The sequence below is a fragment of the Python bivittatus genome, unplaced genomic scaffold (genome assembly GCF_059951505.1).
Source record: "Python bivittatus isolate LINGU-HERP-01145 unplaced genomic scaffold, Pbiv_v1 ctg000530_np1212, whole genome shotgun sequence".
Classification (NCBI taxonomy): Eukaryota; Metazoa; Chordata; class Lepidosauria; order Squamata; family Pythonidae; genus Python; species Python bivittatus.
In genome coordinates, this window is record NW_028277085.1 from 5011028 (window position 1) to 5030083 (window position 19056).

Here is a 19056-nt window from a genome sequence, read left to right on the forward strand (position 1 = left end):
AACTGCATATGCCACAGTTGGCTGGGTTCACACAACAACCTAAACCCTAAATCAAGAGGTGGTGGTCTTTTGTTGTCTTAGTCTATGATCATTATAAACTCTGTCATATCCATCCATCCATCCATCCATCCATCCATCCATCCATCCATCCATCCCTATCTATCTATCTATCTATCTATCTATCTATCTATCTATCTATCTATCATCCATCCATCCATCCATCCATCCATCTCTATCATCTATCTATCTATCTATCTATCTATCTATCTATCTATCTATCTATCTATCTATCATCCATCCATCCATCCATCCATCCATCCATCCATCCATCCATCCATCTCTGTCTATATCTCCCTTTACTTGTGAGCAAAATCTTCTCATCAGCCTGGCTAGCAGCAAGGGATTGTGGGACTTGTAGTCCAACCCCTTCTGGGAAGTATCTGCCGGGAAAAAGCTGGTATAGAACCAGACAACCTGAAAAAAATGTGCAGGTAGTCCTTGTTTAGTGACCACAATTGGGACTGGCAACTCGGTCGTTAAGCAAAGTGGTTGCTAAATGAAAGCAGGATTGTGCTTATGTTTTTACTTCAGCTTTCCTTTGCTTTACAGACCTGTGAAGGCCATCTATGTGAGAATGGGTTGCAAAGTTACTTTTTCATCACTGTTGTAACTGTGAACGGTCGCTAAACAAGGCAGTCACTAAGCAAGGCCTACCTGTATTTACTCCATAGCTACATCCTGGATTCCCCTCCCCAACTCACAGGCCTGCACATGAGCAGCCCTCTGCATTTGTGAAAAAAAACAAGATTAAGAACAAAAGTATTTATAAAAGTATTAAAGTGACACGTTTCATTTAACATAGTCTCAAAACAAAGCTGTGGAACAATTTCCATTTCTGTGTAGACCCCAGGTGCGATGAGGCCAGTCCCTCTTAGCGGGCTACACCTGGAGAGATGCTTTTGCAGAAGATGAGGGGCAATTAAGACAGGCAGAGGAACTGTTACCATCCTGGTTGGAATCAAGACCTGCAAAGAAGAAACCGGGAAGCAAAGTTTAAAATCAGATGTAAATCCAGGAGCAGCAGAATTATCTTCAGATCAGTGTTCCTCAACCTTGGCGACTTGAAGATGTGTGGACTTCAACTCCCAGAATTCCCCAGCCACCCATGCTGGCTGGGGAATTCTGGGAGTTGAAGTCCACACAACTTCAAGTCGCCATGGTTGAGAAACACTGCTTCAGATCAAGCCAGGCTTCCCCCAACCTCCCCCAGTTCTCCTGCTGTCTGAGAACGACAACTCCCAGAATTTCTAGCCAGCAAAATCTGGAACGGGGAAGATTGAGATATACACAAACAGCTCACAGATTCTGCAAAGCTGGTCCTCATGTGGCTTAGTGGCACCGTCAACCCCAGAAAGGGAGAGCAATCAACTTGCTTGGGGACCCTAGGGTTTTCCAAAAGCATGCAAGTTATTGAAAAAATAAAACTCAGCATGCAAGCTTCAGACAGAACAGGCCTGGAAGAATGTGTCTTCTGTGGGCATGGTCTATTAAGCAATTCTTGGAAGAAAACTGGAAGGAATGCACCATGGAGCAACACCAGTCACTACTTCTTGAGGTCTAGTGTTGGAAATGGGTCCAACGATCAGGTCTCTGGTCTAGAATGGGCCAGAAGCAGCTGAGTTTTCTACGAAACGTAGCCTCCCAGAAGCGTGTGCTGCTTCTTTTGTTAAGATTTATACTTCTCTGCCTTTGAAACCCCCTCTCACTCAAGGGATTTTGCTTGCTTGCATGCTTTTTCCCTGAAAACCCCAACTGCAGCAAAATACAGAAAAAAAAGCTCTTTTTAAGGAGTTTCTTTTTTTTAAAGCTGTGATATGCCTATATAATTTTAGAAGAAATCACACCCTTCCTCTTTCTTTCGACCCTCAGTTCCTGTGTCAAGATCAACAAGCGTTTCAGCGTGCTTTTGAGGTGGCTGCTGTTTATGCTGGCTGTCCAGTGCCCAGGATCAGAAACATGAAAGAAAGACCGGGGGCCGCCCCGGGAAGCCAAACGCATGGGGGAAGGCAGAGCTGGGTCTAAAGGAAACAGAAAAGCTGCAACCTGGAGTGGTTGGGGCTTAGATTGCCCCAAACACTTTATTTGCATTGAGATTTGCATATTCATGACGTCTGGGTGCTTGTCCAAATAAGAACATGAGAACATTTCAACAGCCCAGCTGGATTAGGCCAACGGTCCTCCCAATTTAGCAGCTGGAATCTTCAGGCAGATTCCTCCTGACAGTGGATGTTCCATTTTTAGCTATCAGGATTAAGAATGAATAGATCAGTGTTTCTCAACCTTGGCAACTTGAAGATGTGTGGACCAAGTCCCAGAATTCCCCAGCCTGCTGGCTGGGGAATTGTGGGAGTTGAAATCCACACATCTCAAAGTTGCCAAGGTTGAGAAACACTGGAATGGATAGAAGGTTGGGGTTGAAGGATAAGCCTAGAGAAGTGTGAGATGGGCCCAAAGGTAGCATTCTGACAAACATGGTATGACCCAACTGAATATAAGAAGTCTTACTTCTGAGAATGCTTTCTAACACTTTCTCCAAAGGGATCCCTTCCAGATGTTTGGGCCTGCAATACCTGCCAAGCCTGGCCTACAGGGCCAAGGAGAAATGTTGAGGTGCATTGTAATCCAGATTTTATGGAGGTGATCCAGACTGGGGAAGGCTAGTCAGAAAAACCTTGCTTGATTAGATTGATGATGAAGGGGAGGGGGGGAAGGGGCAGGAAAGGGATCCACCCCACTCAAAGTAATCTGCCTTCCTTCTGGAAGTATCATAGGAGGAGGTGACTTCAGGCCAATAAAGAGTACCATCATTTTGATAGGTTGTTGGCTCTCGGATCAAACTGGCCTACTAGCACTGAACCAGATTTAAGATGATGAGTTCTAGCTCTGTTCTTGGGACAGTGGAGAATGTCTGATTCAAAGAGTGTCATGGTGGCCCTGTTCAAACCCAGGCTGTCCTGCCAAAAAAAAAAAAAAATTGGACTCAGCCTGTCCGCGCTCCCAAAGAGAAAGTGGCTCCAGAGGCTTACTGGGAGATTTTGCAGTTTGTGGTGGCGACGAAGCGCCCGGTGTAGTGAACGTTGCACCTCACCACGTTATTGGTGAAGTCCGATTCCATCACGATGTACTTGGGATTCACCTGAACCTGAGATGTTGAGGGAAAGTGAAAAAGCAAATCAACCTCTTAGATATGGAACTGGGGAGTGGGGAGGAGGGTGGTGAAAGTTCCCATAACAAAACACAACAACAACAAAGGTTGCAATAAGGAAAACAAACACTTTTGCTAAACCAACCCGGCCACTGAGCAGAAGATGCTAACTTCTCCCTAAGCCTGTGTAATCATCTCTTCTCAGCTGCTTTTTTTCTTGCAGACGTCCTGCACTCCATAAACATGTCTTCTGCTTTCAAATGCAGTAAAGAGGTCATTATTCAGGGACTGGGCTTAGTTGTGGGTGAGAGATAATTTTCCTAGGCCCCACACCTGGACTGGGGCCTACCTAAAGCACTATCCAATATCTGAAATGCTCAAATGGATCAATAGTTCTCATTCAAGGCCGCGAAACAAACCAGTTATTTCAGTATTTGGACTTCTCCCAACGTTCCTGTTTATCGGACCAGTGCTTTAATGGGAAAAATGTTAGAGAAGAAAAGGTCACATAGATGTGGGAAGAAAATGGGTGGGTGGGTGGGGGAGCAAAAATCACTATTTTGCTCTGGCCATCTCAGAGTCGGCTTCTCAGATGGGAAGGGGATACCATTTTGTCCCTCACTTTGCTCCTTAATGTATTTTGGCCCATTCCCATGAGGGGTGCCTGTAGGGCAGTGTTTCTCCACCTCAATTACTTTAAGATGTATGGACTTCAACTCCCAGAATTCCTCATGCTGGCTGGGGAATTCTGGGAGTTGAAGTCCATACATCTTAAAGTTGCTGACGTTGAGAAACACTGCTGTAGGATATGGGTAAAAAGGTTGAGATGATAACCATGATGGTGCGATTGAAACTCTGCCTGGTTTTTACAGGTGTTGCGACACAACCAGGCGGAAGTTTGAAAGCACTATCGTGTCTGCCATCTTGACTTTTCTCACCATACCCTGTGGCCACTCCTGGTCTCCATTTTCAAAAGCCACTTGAACTAGATTTCTCCTCACCTATAACCTGCTCTCTACTTCCCTAAAGGATGTAAAGCAACACATGAGGGTTTGGGAGGTTCAAAATTTTGTGGCGTGACATTCAGTTGCCAACAATATTGCAGGAAACAATCTTGTGACTGTTTCTGCATAGCAGAACCTTGTATGGAAAATGGCTTTGATGTAATGCCAGTATTTCACTCTGTTCAGTCTTGCAAACAACCTTGTACCTTTAGGATATAATTCCCAGGCTGAACATCTGTGATATCAATCCATTGGCAATCTATGTCAGCATTGTAAGTGTCGTAACAGCCTGGACTCAGGCCCTGAAAGAAAACAAATGCATGGCTTGAACCTTCAAGTGGACAATTTAAAAAAATCCCAGTCCAGATCTTCATAACATTTGAAAGACTATAGTTGTCAGACTGGGAAAAGATGCTTGATGGGAAAATAGGCATGATAGAGAGGGAATTAGACCTTCTCCTTCTCCTTCTCCTTCTCCTTCTCCTTCTTCTCCTTCTCCTTCTCCTTCTCCTTCTCCTTCTCCTTCTCCTTCTCCTTCTCCCCCCTTCCCCTTCCCCTCCTCCTCTTCCTCCTCCTCCTCAGTCAAGGGTAGACACAGAGCCTAGGACTTCAACTGCTCATCAACCGAACTAGACCTTACCACACATACATTTTGGCTATAAAAATGAAATGTTTGAAGCCTCTGAGAGCCCCCAAGATTGTGCTGCTCAAATTTTGCAGCAAACTGCCTTTTTTATGCAGCACAGTTTTAAACACACACATATCAAAGAGATGTGCCTAACCCTGGGTAACCCTAATGCACCTGCTCTGAGTAACTGCACCAACCCTTCAAAGCTCCAAGAGTTGGGCCCAAAATGTCAATCTTGACTCTCTGGTGATGTCATAGTTTGCCACCATACCTCCACAGCCCTTGGAGGCCAGAAATAATGGCAGAAAAAAGATATTTCCCCATCCCTCATCCATCCATCCATCCATCCATCCATCCATCCATCCATCCATCCATCTCTTTGCATTAGTTTCACTAGGATTTCTGAGAAGCGATCCCTCTCCAAATCAGACCCACCTGGGTGTGTGATGTACAGGCATAGCGCTTGAGGTTCCCAAAGTCACATGTGGTGTCTTCTAGACAGAAGCTAGCTTTGTGACCCTCGGCCACCTTCTTACCCGTGGAAGCGTCCAGCAAGTCATAATGGCTGAACTCATCCATACTGTGATAATGCCTAGGGAATGGAGAACAATTGCTTAGGAACAACCAGAGTCAGATACAGGAAGGTCTTTGAGCGTTTCACATGAGAAGGTGCCCATAAAAGATTTTGAATCTGAATGCTATCGATGACTGTCAGAACTGGGCCCACCTTCCATCTCATTCCTGAAGCCCTGGCTTCTATTTTTTGGCCTGAACCACAAGGCTGTGTTTTGGAAACAAAGTTCTACCATGAAATCACAACTGTTCTAACAGATTATGACAAGGTTTTCAAGCATTTGGGCTCAGGTGCCAAAAGGAAAAGAAAGATGGAAGGAGAACTAGCCAACATCTCATGAGATTTCAGCAAACTCCACTCTTGGGAATCTCATGAAATGTGGGCCTTAAAAAGAGAGTGTGATAGAGTGGTTGAGATCTTGGGCTGTGACTGGGGGAGACCCAAGTTGAAGTCTCCTTGCAGCCATAGGGACCAATTTTCTCAGTCCAACCTATCCTACAACTTATCCTACAAAGCTGTTGTTGGAATAAGAGGAAGGGAGATAGTTAGATAAGCCTTTAGAGCTCCTGGAGAAAAACAATCTAATAAATAAACATAGTACAAATCTATTAAAAAGACTTGTAAGTTTCCACATCTGGAGATGCCACAGTTGCTTTAATGCCGAAGGTCATCACACTGCCGAAATCTTGCATTATAGCAACAGATTGATATACTTTGTCTGCTTGATGTATGTTGGCCGTTGCAGTGAGGAAAACACCTATCTGCTGTTCAGTGTACCTTAGCATTTCTGGGGGTATATTTATCCACATGTGCCCCAGACACAAAAACAGCTCAGTTTGCACAATGAGCTCAATTGGATACTTCTGATACTGAATTGTACGTTCATTAAGTTCACTTTTGACCATTAGGGGGCGTTATATGACCAGTTGTATAGTGCCTCCTATTGGTCTGTAGTGAACATAACCCCGGGATTACAAAGCTAGAAGCTCTCCTTGGGGGACAGATCTTGTGGCTTCTAGTAGGAGGCCCCAACACTGATAGCTCCCTAGTCTGAGAGTGCAAATGAACAAGAAAGGAAGGTGTGCCGATCATAGCAAGTACCAAGCTCATATGTTTTCTGGATGTGTCCAAAACTTTGAACCCTCAGCCATGCAGACAGGCTGGAGAAGGGGTCGCTCATTAGGCTAAACTTCCCGAAGCAAACAACTTACAACTAACCAGGTTTAGTGCTGGATGGAGATGCAGTTATTAGGTTGTGAACAACCCTGGGATGAATTCAACAGGAGCACTGCACATGTTCCCACCCTGATTATGAATGACCCCTACTTACTGATGGCAACTGTGCCATTCCCAAGTATGGCGAGCTCGGTTGGGCAGGAAGTCAGCCGTCCCCTGGTTCTTCACTCGCTGCGGGAAACGCAGTAGCACCCGGACGTCGTAATCTGTCGCTTCTGGAGTGTAAGCGGTGCTGGACGAAAGTGAAACCGAGATATGAGGGCAGGAATGTAGTTCTGCTGCTCAGCTGAATCAGCCCAGGAGGTCTAGTGGTTACGATGCTGGGCTTGGGGCAGGAAGACCCAAGTCCCCATTCCACCCTGGAGTTCCTTGGATGCTTCTGTTTCAGCTGCTCTGTCTCCACCCTTCCTATCTTAAAGGGTTATTGTTGTGGGGCTCAAATGAAGAATGGAGACCCACAGGTGAGCTGCTTTGAGCTCCCTGGGCAAAGGAGGGTTAGAAATGGAAAAAGATGCTCCACCGGATATGCAAATGAAACCGGCTGATGTCTTAATAATTAAAAGGGATGTACAAATTACAAACCAAAAGAGTGACCTGGATAACTTTCCCATATTGGATTTACACAAGAGACTTGTTAAAGCTTTGAAGAATTTTGTGAGAAGGGATAAAGAAAAAATGAAAAAGAAATCAAGTTCTAGGACATTATTTGAAGGCATTAAAGATCAAGACTGTTAGAAGTGAAAGGAAGGAATATAAAGCTGGTTTATTTGATCAAGGTTAAAATAGGTATGTTGTTATCTCTGGTAGCCTTTAATGGACTTTTGCTGACATCAGGACTGAAATGACGAGGCTTTAAGGATCAGAGATGGGGTATGGGAAGAAGAGATTATTTGTTGCATTTTAAGAGAAGGTAATAAGTTACTAAAATTGTTTATACTTGTGATAAAGGGGGAACTTCTTTATATATTTCTTTTCTTTTCTGCATTCTTCTTTTTTATTTTTTTCCTATTTTTTCTGTACTGTCTATTTTTAATTTTTATTCTTTTTTATTCTTTTTTTTCTTTTTAATTGTAATTTTTAATAACATGACTATAACAAAAAAATAAATGCAATTCACAACTGAACAAATTGAAAGGCTGGATGCAAGGTGGCTGACTTTCAGTCTGGACCTTGCACTTGCTGATTGATCTACTGCAGGGTTTCTCAACCTTGGCAACTTTAAGATGTGTAGACGTCAACTCCCAGAATTCCCCAGCCAGCCATGCTGGCTAGGGAATTCTGGGAGTTAAAGTCCACCCATCTCAACCTTGGCAACTTCTTGGGAGTTGAAGTCCACCCAACTCCAAGCGGCCAAGGTTGAGAAACTCTGATTTATTATCATCTTGTTTTGTCCCATGTGATTAAAAAAAAAGCAGCCACTGATTACTGCTAATTAGAACAATAGATCCTTCTTATAGTGAGGTGGTCAAGCCCAAATTAGTCTCTGGAAGCCACAAATCAGGAGGAGTCTGGGCGCCCTTTTTCAGGCCAAGACATTTTATGAAAAGGCAGAAGCTTTCGTGAACTACAGCTTACTTTATCCCATGCAGCCATCAAAGTTTGAACTCTGTGCAAACATCCCCCCCCCCCTTGAAGATACGACTCTTCCAATCAGTGCAAGTATCTTTTCAAGCTTTTTTCAGCCTCCTCGACTTAAACTTCCAGCTTAATTAAGGGCCTTCCTGAACGGTTGCATCCAAGAGGACTGTCCAAGTCTTCTTCAATTAAATCTCCACTTAACGGAGTTGAACAGGCTGAGGGTTTTTTTGTTTTTGTTTTAATTATCATTCTGGCCAGTTGGTAATCTAAGTCTGGAGGCCAGTCAATGTGGCCTGGATAATTTCCCAGGTTCTTTTTTTTTTTCTTTAGCAAGGAAATATATTCAACATGTATATTAATGGCTCCCAACCACGCTCGGTTCCTGACGGCTTTCCCCCCCCTTTATTTTGGCCTCCTTTCAAAAAGTCCCCCCCTTCTGCAAAACTCAGGGTTTCCTCCATATTACTGACAGTGAAATCTCTCTATTGTTCCTTGGTTCTATTGACACTCATGACCTGTCTTCAAGATTAGGAGCAATATTTCCCACGCTGGACTTTTCCTTAATTTTTCATAGGCTAGCCCCACATATTTTGGGGGATTAAACTTATTGACAAATATGTCTTTTGGGGATAGGTCTTCTTCACCTCTACGAGACTTAATTCTGTGTGAACGAGACAGTTTCTGCGCTGAGCTTTCATTGGTGATTCTAGATTTGAAATCTGGTAATGGGTGGCATTTTTCCTCCTGTTATTTTGGCAAGGAAAGAGTGATTGGGAGGGGCAGGGTGGGATGGGACCCTACGCAATGTTTCCAAACCGTTCTCTGTAACCATAAAAGCATCAGAGCTTGCCTTGAATAACATGCATGGCTTGGATTCTCAGGCTGGCAGGCTGAAATGATTTCCACATTGTAAAGCAGAAGCAAAATGTACTTTTATGCATGCAATACTGGTTTAAAAAACCAAGAAATAAACTAGTTGTTCCTTTTCCATTTTTCGTTTGATGATGATCCTCTGAACGTGCGCCAGCATACTGTACTGGTGAAGATACTGGACTAGAACCAGGAAGACCCAGGTTCTAGTCCAGTGTTTCTCAACCTTGGCGACTTGAAGAAGTGTGGACTTCAACTCCCAGAATTCTGGGAGTTGAAGTCCACACTTCTTCAAGTCGCCAAGGTTGAGAAACACTGTTCTAGTCCATCCTTAGACACAGAACCTCTCTGGGTGACTTTGGGCCCAGAAGTCTTTTTCTCGCTGAACCCAACCAATCCCATAGCATTGTTGTTGTGGGGAAGACGTGATATTATGCTGAGAAAAGGCAGGAGATAAATCTGAGACACTGACAGATTGATGGATCGATAGAAAATAGAATGGTAGAAAGAACAATAGAAAAAATATTGATAGAATGATAGACATAATGATAGATAAATAGAACTATATAGAGAGAAATGGAATGGTAGACAGATAGTATAGTAGATACCATGATCAATAGAATGATATATAGAACAATTGAACAATTAGATAGATAGATAGATAGATAGATAGATAGATAGATAGATAGATAGATAGATAGATAAAATGGTAGGTAGAATGATAGAATGATACAAGGGTAGATAGAATGACAGATAGATCAATAAAATGATAGAAAGAGATAGATAGATAGATAGATAGATAGATAGATAGATAGATAGATAGATAGATAATATATCTATGGTAACATATTGGTTAGTGTCTTTAGTTGCCAATTTGATCTGCTGTTTTGACATGTATTTTTTTCTTTTAATGATTGTTTCTAATTTGTTTGTATACCACCCAGAGACGCTGCATGTCGGGAGGCCATACAAGCTGAACAAATGAATGAATGAATTCATGATGAATAAGCAAAGAAATAAAACACAGAGAGGGTTACCTTGCAAGGCACTTCTCTTCTGCTGCGCAACGGAGGGAGTAGAGGTGAGCTCTCTGGACATATGTGGAAGCCTGGACATAGTTTGGATCAGGTATAAGGTCAGGGAGACCTGGTGGGGAAAGCAGGGAGATGTACTGGTCTATGACTGTAATAAAGATTGATTGATTGATTGATTGATTGATTGACTGATTGAGCAGGGAGAAGACAGGGGGGTTCATATGCAGTCCAACAGGACTGGCTGGTCTGACTTTCTTTAAGTTCTCCAGAGCAGAAGACCCATTCCAAGGTTGTCCATCTTAGCTGCCAGTCTGAATCAGAACCCCCTTTTTGGAATGAACATATCAGAATCATATGTTTGCATATATTGGGCATTTCTTTAACTCTGATTGGAAGCCATTCTTGGCCTATCATGTTGTACATGGATTTGGGCCACATCTGAAATGTGGGTTTTCTTATCCATGGAATAATATCATAATTTGATCTAGGACTTTTAGTAATGTTCTAAAGGGTTGCCTATGGTTTATAGTTTGGTCAGTGATTCACACTGTGTTAGCCAAGGACACTCCGTTTAAGCCCAGGAACCATAACGATCTCTCTTACTTACAGTCTTTTCATTTATATGCTTTCAAAATATTACGTAAAAATTAATAAAAATATATTGGGCATTTCTTCTACGGCAGATTAAATGAGCATTTTCATTTACTTACTTGGTGTACCTAAGGTGATTTTTCTCCTGTCCTTCCTGATTGACTCTATAGCTCCCTTTTCCTAGTCAGTGTTTTTCTTAGATGTCAAAAGCATAGGATAAATTGAATTTAATTAAAAAAAACTACATACAGCTATTTTTTGCTTTGAACACTGTTTCAAAATTCCACTCTAGTGTCTACAGCAGTATTTCTCAACCATGGCAACTTTAAGACATGTGGACTTCAACTCCCAGAATTCTCCAGCCAGCCATGCTGGCTGGGGAATTCTGGGAGTTGAAGTCCCCACGTCTTAAAGTTGCTAAGGTTGAGAAACACCGGTCTAGAGAGTATGACTGTTGTTCATGCTGGCTAAACATGTCTCATGTTCATTTAAGTTACATGCACACAAACACAATATCCCACTTCCTTTCAGTTCCATTTATGAAAATGAATTAAGAGAAGTTCTTCTAAATAAAGAAACTTCAACCTGTGCAGGTGGAGTTTTCATTTACCCATAATGGTCAAATTCTATAAAGGTTAGGGCAGCGATTTTCAGGGGTGTCTGCAGGATATGGTACAAGAAGGCACACAGAGAACAGCTGGAGCTCTGTTTGCACTGTGGTGGCTCTGCCATTTTGACCGTTCTGACCATATCTTGTGGACAACCTTGGACGGTTCAAGATAAGCCACCAGCCTGAGTAGAGGAGGTGGCAACTCTCATCAAATTCCCCCAAACAAATCTGCAGACATGGCGTTTCAACCTTCCCATCCCACCTTCACTTTTTTTAATTGCAATCTTTTTCCTGTCCTTTCCTTCTGTCGTTGGAGAAGTTCTTGTTTAAAGAACGTAAATACCCCAAATCAAGGGCTGACTCTTCTCTCCTTGAGAGAGGCCCTCGTGATGTACGAAGAGATGCTGACAAGCCACCTATTCTTTTTTTTCAAAGTGGGTCTAAAAGGTAGCCCAAAGCGGGGAGATTCTGCGAAAAAGAACTGAGCAAATGAGATTAGTCAGACTGGATCCCAAAAACTCTTCTGTGGATTTTGACAGCCCCCTGATCTGTTTTTCCAAAAGCAAAGAAAGAACAATGTCTTCTTGTTTCTCAGACTGTTCTCCTCCGAGGGATCACGTCACCAGTTTAGCTCTTGTTTCCTGCCTCTCGCTTGATCATTTCTGCTGATGTAAGCCACTGGGGAGTCTTACTTTAAGAGTAGTCAAAGAAGGATTAGGGGGGTGGGGGAAAACATTTTTGGTTTGTTTGAGCAGGGCTGTTTCCTTAAAAAAACTTAAACCAAGAGGAGACTTCTTCCTGAAGCTGATCGTCAATGGGTTAGGGGGAGGAATGATCTCAACTAAGTGACACAAAACTTGCATTTGAAGGTTGGGTTGGGGTAGGAATTGTCACTGTTTAGCTGATAAAATTCCCCATTGCTTTGAAGTATGTCGCAGGGACACAAGACAGAGACGGGGATCCTTCCAGCAGAAGAGTTACCTCTCTCTGCTACATACTAGAAGTGGCTTCCTCCTATTTGATTTTTTTGCAATTATTACTAGAAGTCGCTGGGATAACCCTCTAACATTTCACAGAGGAAGTTAGGGTCCATACGTTACTCTCAGCCATAATGTGGTTGGCTTTATCAGCACACACTGAGTTAATCCAAGGATGAATTATTCAACAGCTTAGCATAATCTTCGAACCCAGTCTAAGGGCTCTTCTGCACAGCCCGGCTGAGGCTGCTTGTCTCCTGGGATGAAACCAACAGGGAATGAAGCTGGTTTAAGGCATCACTGTCTGGATTTCAGTTGTTCTCCGCCTTTGACAATGAAGCTGGCCAAGCATTCTGTCCGATGGTGGATTTCCCTGCTTTTTGATTGCTCCCACCCATGCTGGTTTTCCTTCCATGGATTGGTCTTTAAAGACACGTGAGAAAGTTTTGTGTGAGCCCCACTTTATTGACTCCCTCTCATATGTATGTCAAACCTTTGAGCTAGGCTAGGTCAGAGAAGAGGCACCACAAAGACTCCTGGAACTCCATTGTATTGTTGTAGGGTATAATAACAGAATCTCAAAAGCTAATGAAGTTTCCCTCTCCCCCTCTTATGCCATACAGAATCAAAGTGGAGTTATCTTGAGTCTCCTTCTCATACACTTTGCTTTCCTGGGGCCCTTCGAGGTAGGCCAGGTCAGAAAACAGGCACAGCGAGGACTCCTGGAACTCTATTTCTGTAGGGTATAATAACAGAATTTTGAAAGCCTCCTAGGCTTTCCCTCTATCCCCTTTATACCAAACAGACTCGGGGTGGGGTTTCTTTGTAATAATTTCTCCTTTTCCAGGAGTCAGTTGTCGCTTATCTTGACTTCACTGTTCCTGCATGTCTTCTTCAAGGTTATCTCCACATTCCACATTTCTCTGCCATCGGACACCTTCCTGTTTGGCATGTCTACTGGTGAACCAGTGTGTGTGTCTGTGTGTGTAAAACTAGTTTTAATGTTTTTCCTTTCAATTGGGCTAGAGAGAGAAACTGGCTCAATTTCATTTGGTTTGCTAAAAATAAAAAGGCCCACTGTTTCACTTGTCTGCGGTGAACCTGGAAAAAAACAAAGCTACTGTTCCCAAGTTCGGTAGCATAAGTTAGGGTTTATCTGGTCCACCACAGGAAGGCCCCTTCAGAAGAGGGCCAGAAGACCAGGACTGGATGGCTATGGATGTAGTGACTAGTAATTGGAGGGGAGGGGGCATTCTCAACATAGTAGTCAAATGGTACAACAGGCAATTGTAGTGGAGGCATGAAATGAAACCCAGCAGATGGACTGACCAGCCCTTCTGTGCCAGCAGAAGTCAGAAAACAATGAAGCAGAGCAAGAAAAGATGAAGATTTGTCTTCACGGTGGGCTGGGTCGGGTGCAGGATGATGTGCATACCTGCCCTTGAGAAATGGTTAGTAAGCCATTCTTGTACCAGGGCAAGGAGAACATGCAGATGAAGCCCAGGTCTATGATCCTACACCGTCTTTTCCAACCGTGTTGGTCAGTCTCGACTTCCTCAGCCCACACAGCCTCCAACGACGGTGCTGCTGTGTCAGGACTCCAAGTTGGAAGAAGCTGGGGGGTCCTCAGCTATGTGGAACGAGCAGGACCCCATGCGCATTTGTTTATAAAAAGAGGCCAGAATGAAGGGGCCTCTGCTGGGTCTGGAGAAATGACCCCGTGGCCCTGCCTTTCTTCTTAGAACATCTGAGAACATCTGGGCACGTTAAAAGCTGCTGCTTCTCAGGCAGAGCGGACAGCTTTTGTGTGCTTAGTGATGTTATCTGACTTGTTTATAGCAGAAAGATTTCACTCATGGAAGCTGGAGAAGGAATTTCCAATCAGGCAGAAATGAATTACTGTCCCCAGAAGAAGCCAAGAGAGGATTTGCTCCAGGCCACCTTCAGCAAAGAGGGTCAAGGCCTCCCTGCATGCGCTCAGGGTGCACAGGGAAGCGGGGAGAAGACCTGGAGGGCCAGGTTATCTCACAAGGGTCCCCAGGCCTGGCCTTCCTACGGTTTAGTAAGTGGGAAGGAGGAAGGAGACAGTGTAATCACCCCAACGCCTACTCAAGCATGAAAAAAATCCCAGTGGGACGCTGAGGCAAGAATGCCGAGCTGAGCTGTTGCTAAGTGACCGCCGTACATATACAGGAATGAAACGGAAATAAATCTAATCAGAGACGTGGATGTGGCCAAGGCAGGCGTGCCAATTCTGAGCGGTTTGCATCTGTTGGTCGTTGGGTCAGGTGTGGCTTATGGGAAAGAGTGGGTGTGTTTGCAAAGAGGCCGTAGATTGCCTGTCCAAGGCCCCATCTAGCTCTCAGACCCCTGGCTTTGGGAACGTGGCTCCGATCGATTTAATCAAAAGGCTTGTGGAAGAAGAAGCCAGGGGGCCTGATTCATGCCCTTCGGTAAGCTATAAACTGTGGTTTATTTACAAACCATGGCTTAGTGCAATCTGCAAGCCAAACCAATGCTTAATCTGGCTTGCTGCTTCTTTAAATGACAGATCCCTCCATTGTTGGAAACAGGAAACAGCAATTTAAAGTGGGGGGCGCACTCTTTCTGCAGGCCACAGCAGGGAGTAGGGCCAGGGCCAAAAACTGGGCAGGGCCCCTTTTTGTTTTAAAACATTTCACACTGCCTTTTATTTAATTATTTCTATTGCACTGTAGCATTCTTTTTGGATTTTTTAAAAAAATACACACATTTTTAAAAATAGCCCAATTAAGAAAACCTGCAATATTTTTCTTTGTCAGTAGAGGGCACTAGAATACTGAAACTCTCCCCCCCCCCCCATGGCATGACACTGCGTTGAGGAAAAAACCTTTTTAATTAAAAAAAAAACCCTTCTAAAACCTTTAGAACAGATTGAACTCAATCTTTACAGTTTGGGGGGGGGGTGGATTGACCCAGCAGCAAGACTGGAAAGGCTTACTGGGGTGGGGAGAAGAAGCATGGTGAGTGGGAAGGATGGCTAGAAAACATCCAGGTGGTAGATCAGTTGGGTAGAAAGGGTTTGGATCTAAGTGGGTGGAGATGGGTGGAGATGGGTGAGGGATGTGGAAGGTATCCAAGGAAAATGTGAGTGAACGGAGCCACTGCTGGCAGACAGCTGGACAACATTGGCCAGAGAATGCATTATTGGGTAAAACGGGTGGTTGGAACAATGATTGAAGGACATGAGAGCTTGAGGGGGCATTGTGGACCACATGTTCTTCACCTGTGGTTTAGGGTCTTCCTCACAACAAGGATCACAGCTCATAAAGATGAGTGTTTCAGGAGAGAAGGGGATAAAGAAGGAAATTCATGACATACACCATGATCCTGATCTATTCAACCTTACTTATTTCAACAGTCCCGAAAATTTGGGCTACCCGGGAGTCCATCTACAAGTTGGACAGTGCCAGGAAGGCTTTGGAAAATGGCTGCCACGGGAGGGTTGCCCATCCATAAATCTTGACTGTGATGAGTGTGTTGACAACTGAGAAGATGGAAGGACAATTAAGTGCAAAGCTAATTTAAATAAGGAAACAGAAAAGTGTTTTGGGGGAGAGAACAGGTCTTGGTGGGCATCTTGATATCTATAGGAACCCTATTGGAGACTTCTGGTTTACAAGGTACTGATTGTTACATCTGGCTCAGATGTCAGCTGTGATGCTAAGCTAAGCTTCGTCATTATCATTCAGGATTTCAATCCATGGTTTCCTATTTTGCTTTGGAAAGCAATGGTTGACCATAGTTTGACCATACAGATGTTACAACAGCAGTGCCTAGCATGGACAAGAAACAGAAAGAAACCACGAATAGACCATGAAGAAGAATGGATGAATCTTTAGTCCCTTTTCCAAGGAGCACTGCCGTAGTTAATTTTGATGTATGGCAGTGCCTCCTATTCCAGATATGATAGTATATTCTCTTGATTATAATCTTCATTGCTCTGCTATGTGACATTACCCACCTGGGTTCTCCTAACCCAAAGAGGAAGCTATTTCAGGAGGCCAGAAAAAGAACCACCCCACAGTTAGACCCACTGCTCTCCTCCCTATCTTCCTTCCCGTAGCCAAAGGTTCATTGACTCACCACGTCCATTCTGATTTGGTCTGTAGATGCTGCCCACGCTCACTCGGGCTTGGTTGACTCCTTGGTTGTCTGGAATCAACTGGGGAGTTTCAGAATTCCGGATAGGAAGGTAGGGTTCAGGCCGAGGGACCCCATGGGGGTCTAAGGGCCGGAAGGGTGGCTGAGGTTCCACGTTGCGAGGGGGAACGTAGGGCTCTTCAGGAACTTCCCCAAAGGGAGGATATTGCCTTGCCCATTGCTCGTTCCCATACCTGGTACCAGCGTTTGCAGGCGATCCAGAGTGGATATGCAAGTTGTCTGCAAGAGGGACCCCATGGCCCTGGTTCTGGGTGGATGCATAGGGATCTGGGACATTTTGGTCCAAACTAGTTCCAGTGTCGTGATAGAGGCTGTGGGAATACCGTCTGTCTAAGCCATCAGAGGCTGGAAGCTGTTGGGAAGTAGGCACGTAAGGTCTCTCCTGGACAGGGGGGTAGGGCTGAGCTCGGTAGGGATTCTGGTCCTCTGCATACTCTTCGTATCTCACCCTGGGTTGAAAAGGGTACACAACTCCAGCACTGGCGGCGGCTGCAGCCACAGCGCCCCCTCCCACCCCCGTGGTGCGGTAGTAATTGTAGCTCTCGTCGTAAACCCGGGGCACCTGCTGGTCGTAGGTCTCGTACTGATTGACAAAAGGGGGCTGAGGATAGGAGCCCTGCGGGTAGAGCTGTCCAAACGCGGCATAGGAAGAGGAGGAGGAAGCAGCCCCAACCTGCCTCTGGCGAGGAGTGGGTGACCACGGACGTTGGGAGTTGGAGTTACTGTCTCCGGTGGCTCCCTCTCTCCAGTTGTCTGGGACCTGTCCAAAACCGAAGGGGTGCCTCGTCTGTCCCCGGACCGTATCCGACCCTGATCTGACCGGTAAGGTTGGCGCCTGCCTCCGGGTGTTCCCTGGACCCCTTCGTCCTTGGTTCGTGGCAGCATCGGCCAAGACCACTCTGGCACTGCTCTCGGCTCTTACGTGGCTGGCCGGGACGTACTCCGAGCCCGAGTTCAGGAGACTGTACACCCTTCCATTATTCTCCCATTGGATCATCTGCCTCCAGTGACCGTTATCCGCAGTGCCACTTTGTGGATACTGTCCGCGGACCAGCAGGAACGCAGCAGAACCCACCAATACCCAGAGGTCCCAGAAGCTGTGAGCTGTCATGGCGAGGCCAAGATCAACAGGCTTGACCTCGGTGGATGCTTGTTGGAGAAGGAAAACACCGCGAAGCAGCCCAGCGGTCGAGTTCTGATGACTCGCCTCTCCCCTTCTCTTCTTCCCTCAGCAAGCCAATCTCAACGCTGTCCATTCCTCGCTTCTGCTAAGTTGCTCTGGCAGTTCTCTGTAAGTTTCATCTCGAGCTTGCGGAGGAGAAGAATCTGCAAGGAATGAGGAGCAAAAGAGAGAGAGAAGAACCTCAAAAGTTTTTGTTGACTTTGGTCTTCTGTGTGTTTGGGTTTTTGCTTTTTTTTACATTGCTGCAATGCCTGTTTGCAAAGGACGTTGGTTGATCCCAGTTGCTGGATGGCTTCGCTCCTGCTCTGAATGAATAAGCTACAAGCTCTCAGAAATGCTGGGGATGTTTTAGGACTCTCAGCAAGCCATCTGCTCACAGGGTCCTAAAAACCACCCCGTTTTACTCGGTTAGCCTTCCAGCATTGCTCTCTCCCTCCATTCTGAAAAGAAAGATTTGGAGAAAAAATAGACAACATTTCCTGCAATAGGCAGAGAAGGAGTTACCCTATTGTATCGAGATGGCATTCTTGTGCTTCATTGATCCAGGTGAAGGAAAAGAGAAAGGTCACGTCTTCTCCAAGCCAAACCAAACAGTTTATAGCCCATCTTATAATTGAGGAAGCTGAACAGCTTTTGATGTGCACAGAATCTTTAATGCATCGTTGTCTCAGCCTGCAAATACTGTTTTGTTTTTTAGTTGGGAACATCGGAACGAACACGCGCCCTTTCTGTACGCTTTTCAGTCGACGGGGATTCTTTTGCAAAAGTATCTCCTTCTAAAAAGATTCATGAAAGAAAACCGGTCCAAGTTTTGTCTTCATTCATACGAGCACTCCCTCTGCAATTCCAAAAGGAGCATTTGTCTCTGCGACAGCAAAACCACATTGAAACCTTTTTCATCTGAATCATAGACTGTAAGGGTTGGGAGGGACTTTGGAGATCATATAGTCTGCCCTCCCCACCTTGCACAGGAATCTGCCACAACAGTACTGACTTAACTCTATCTTCTGGGTGTAATCTATTCAACCATACACTGTGAACAGGCTAAGTCTGTGTAACATGCTAAACCACAAAAAATGAACCAGGGTTAATACTATCCAAAGCTTGCTTCTTGGGCAAATCAGGCTGCAGAATCGTTAACAGTTTTGTGAACAGAGCCAACCTTGCTGCATTTTAGAGACTAAAAAAAAAATGGTTGCCTGTCTGATGCGTCAGATAGATGAAGTAGGGTCCTGTGAGAAAGATTTTCAAAGTTATTGAAGGATGGGGGATCTGGAGGGGACAGGCAGAATTGCTAGTCAGAGGTCATAGATAGACTCAGGATCCGTTGCTACCACAGAGGACACAAATCCCTTATAATGTG

General features: G+C 44.8%; 1 protein-coding gene across 1 annotated transcript; it reads right to left on the minus strand.

Moving 5' to 3' along the window:
- Positions 1 to 811: 811 nt before the first annotated feature.
- Positions 812 to 18716, minus strand: LOXL1 (lysyl oxidase like 1). The gene is made up of 7 exons (XM_007434134.3): positions 16433 to 18716; positions 10133 to 10241; positions 6742 to 6879; positions 5273 to 5429; positions 4416 to 4511; positions 3087 to 3202; positions 812 to 1025 (listed from the first exon to the last, which is right to left on the minus strand). Exons 1-7 carry the CDS (start codon positions 17619 to 17621, stop codon positions 1019 to 1021), a joined length of 1812 nt encoding a protein of 603 aa, XP_007434196.2. The 5' UTR covers positions 17622 to 18716; the 3' UTR covers positions 812 to 1018.
- Positions 18717 to 19056: the final 340 nt, after the last annotated feature.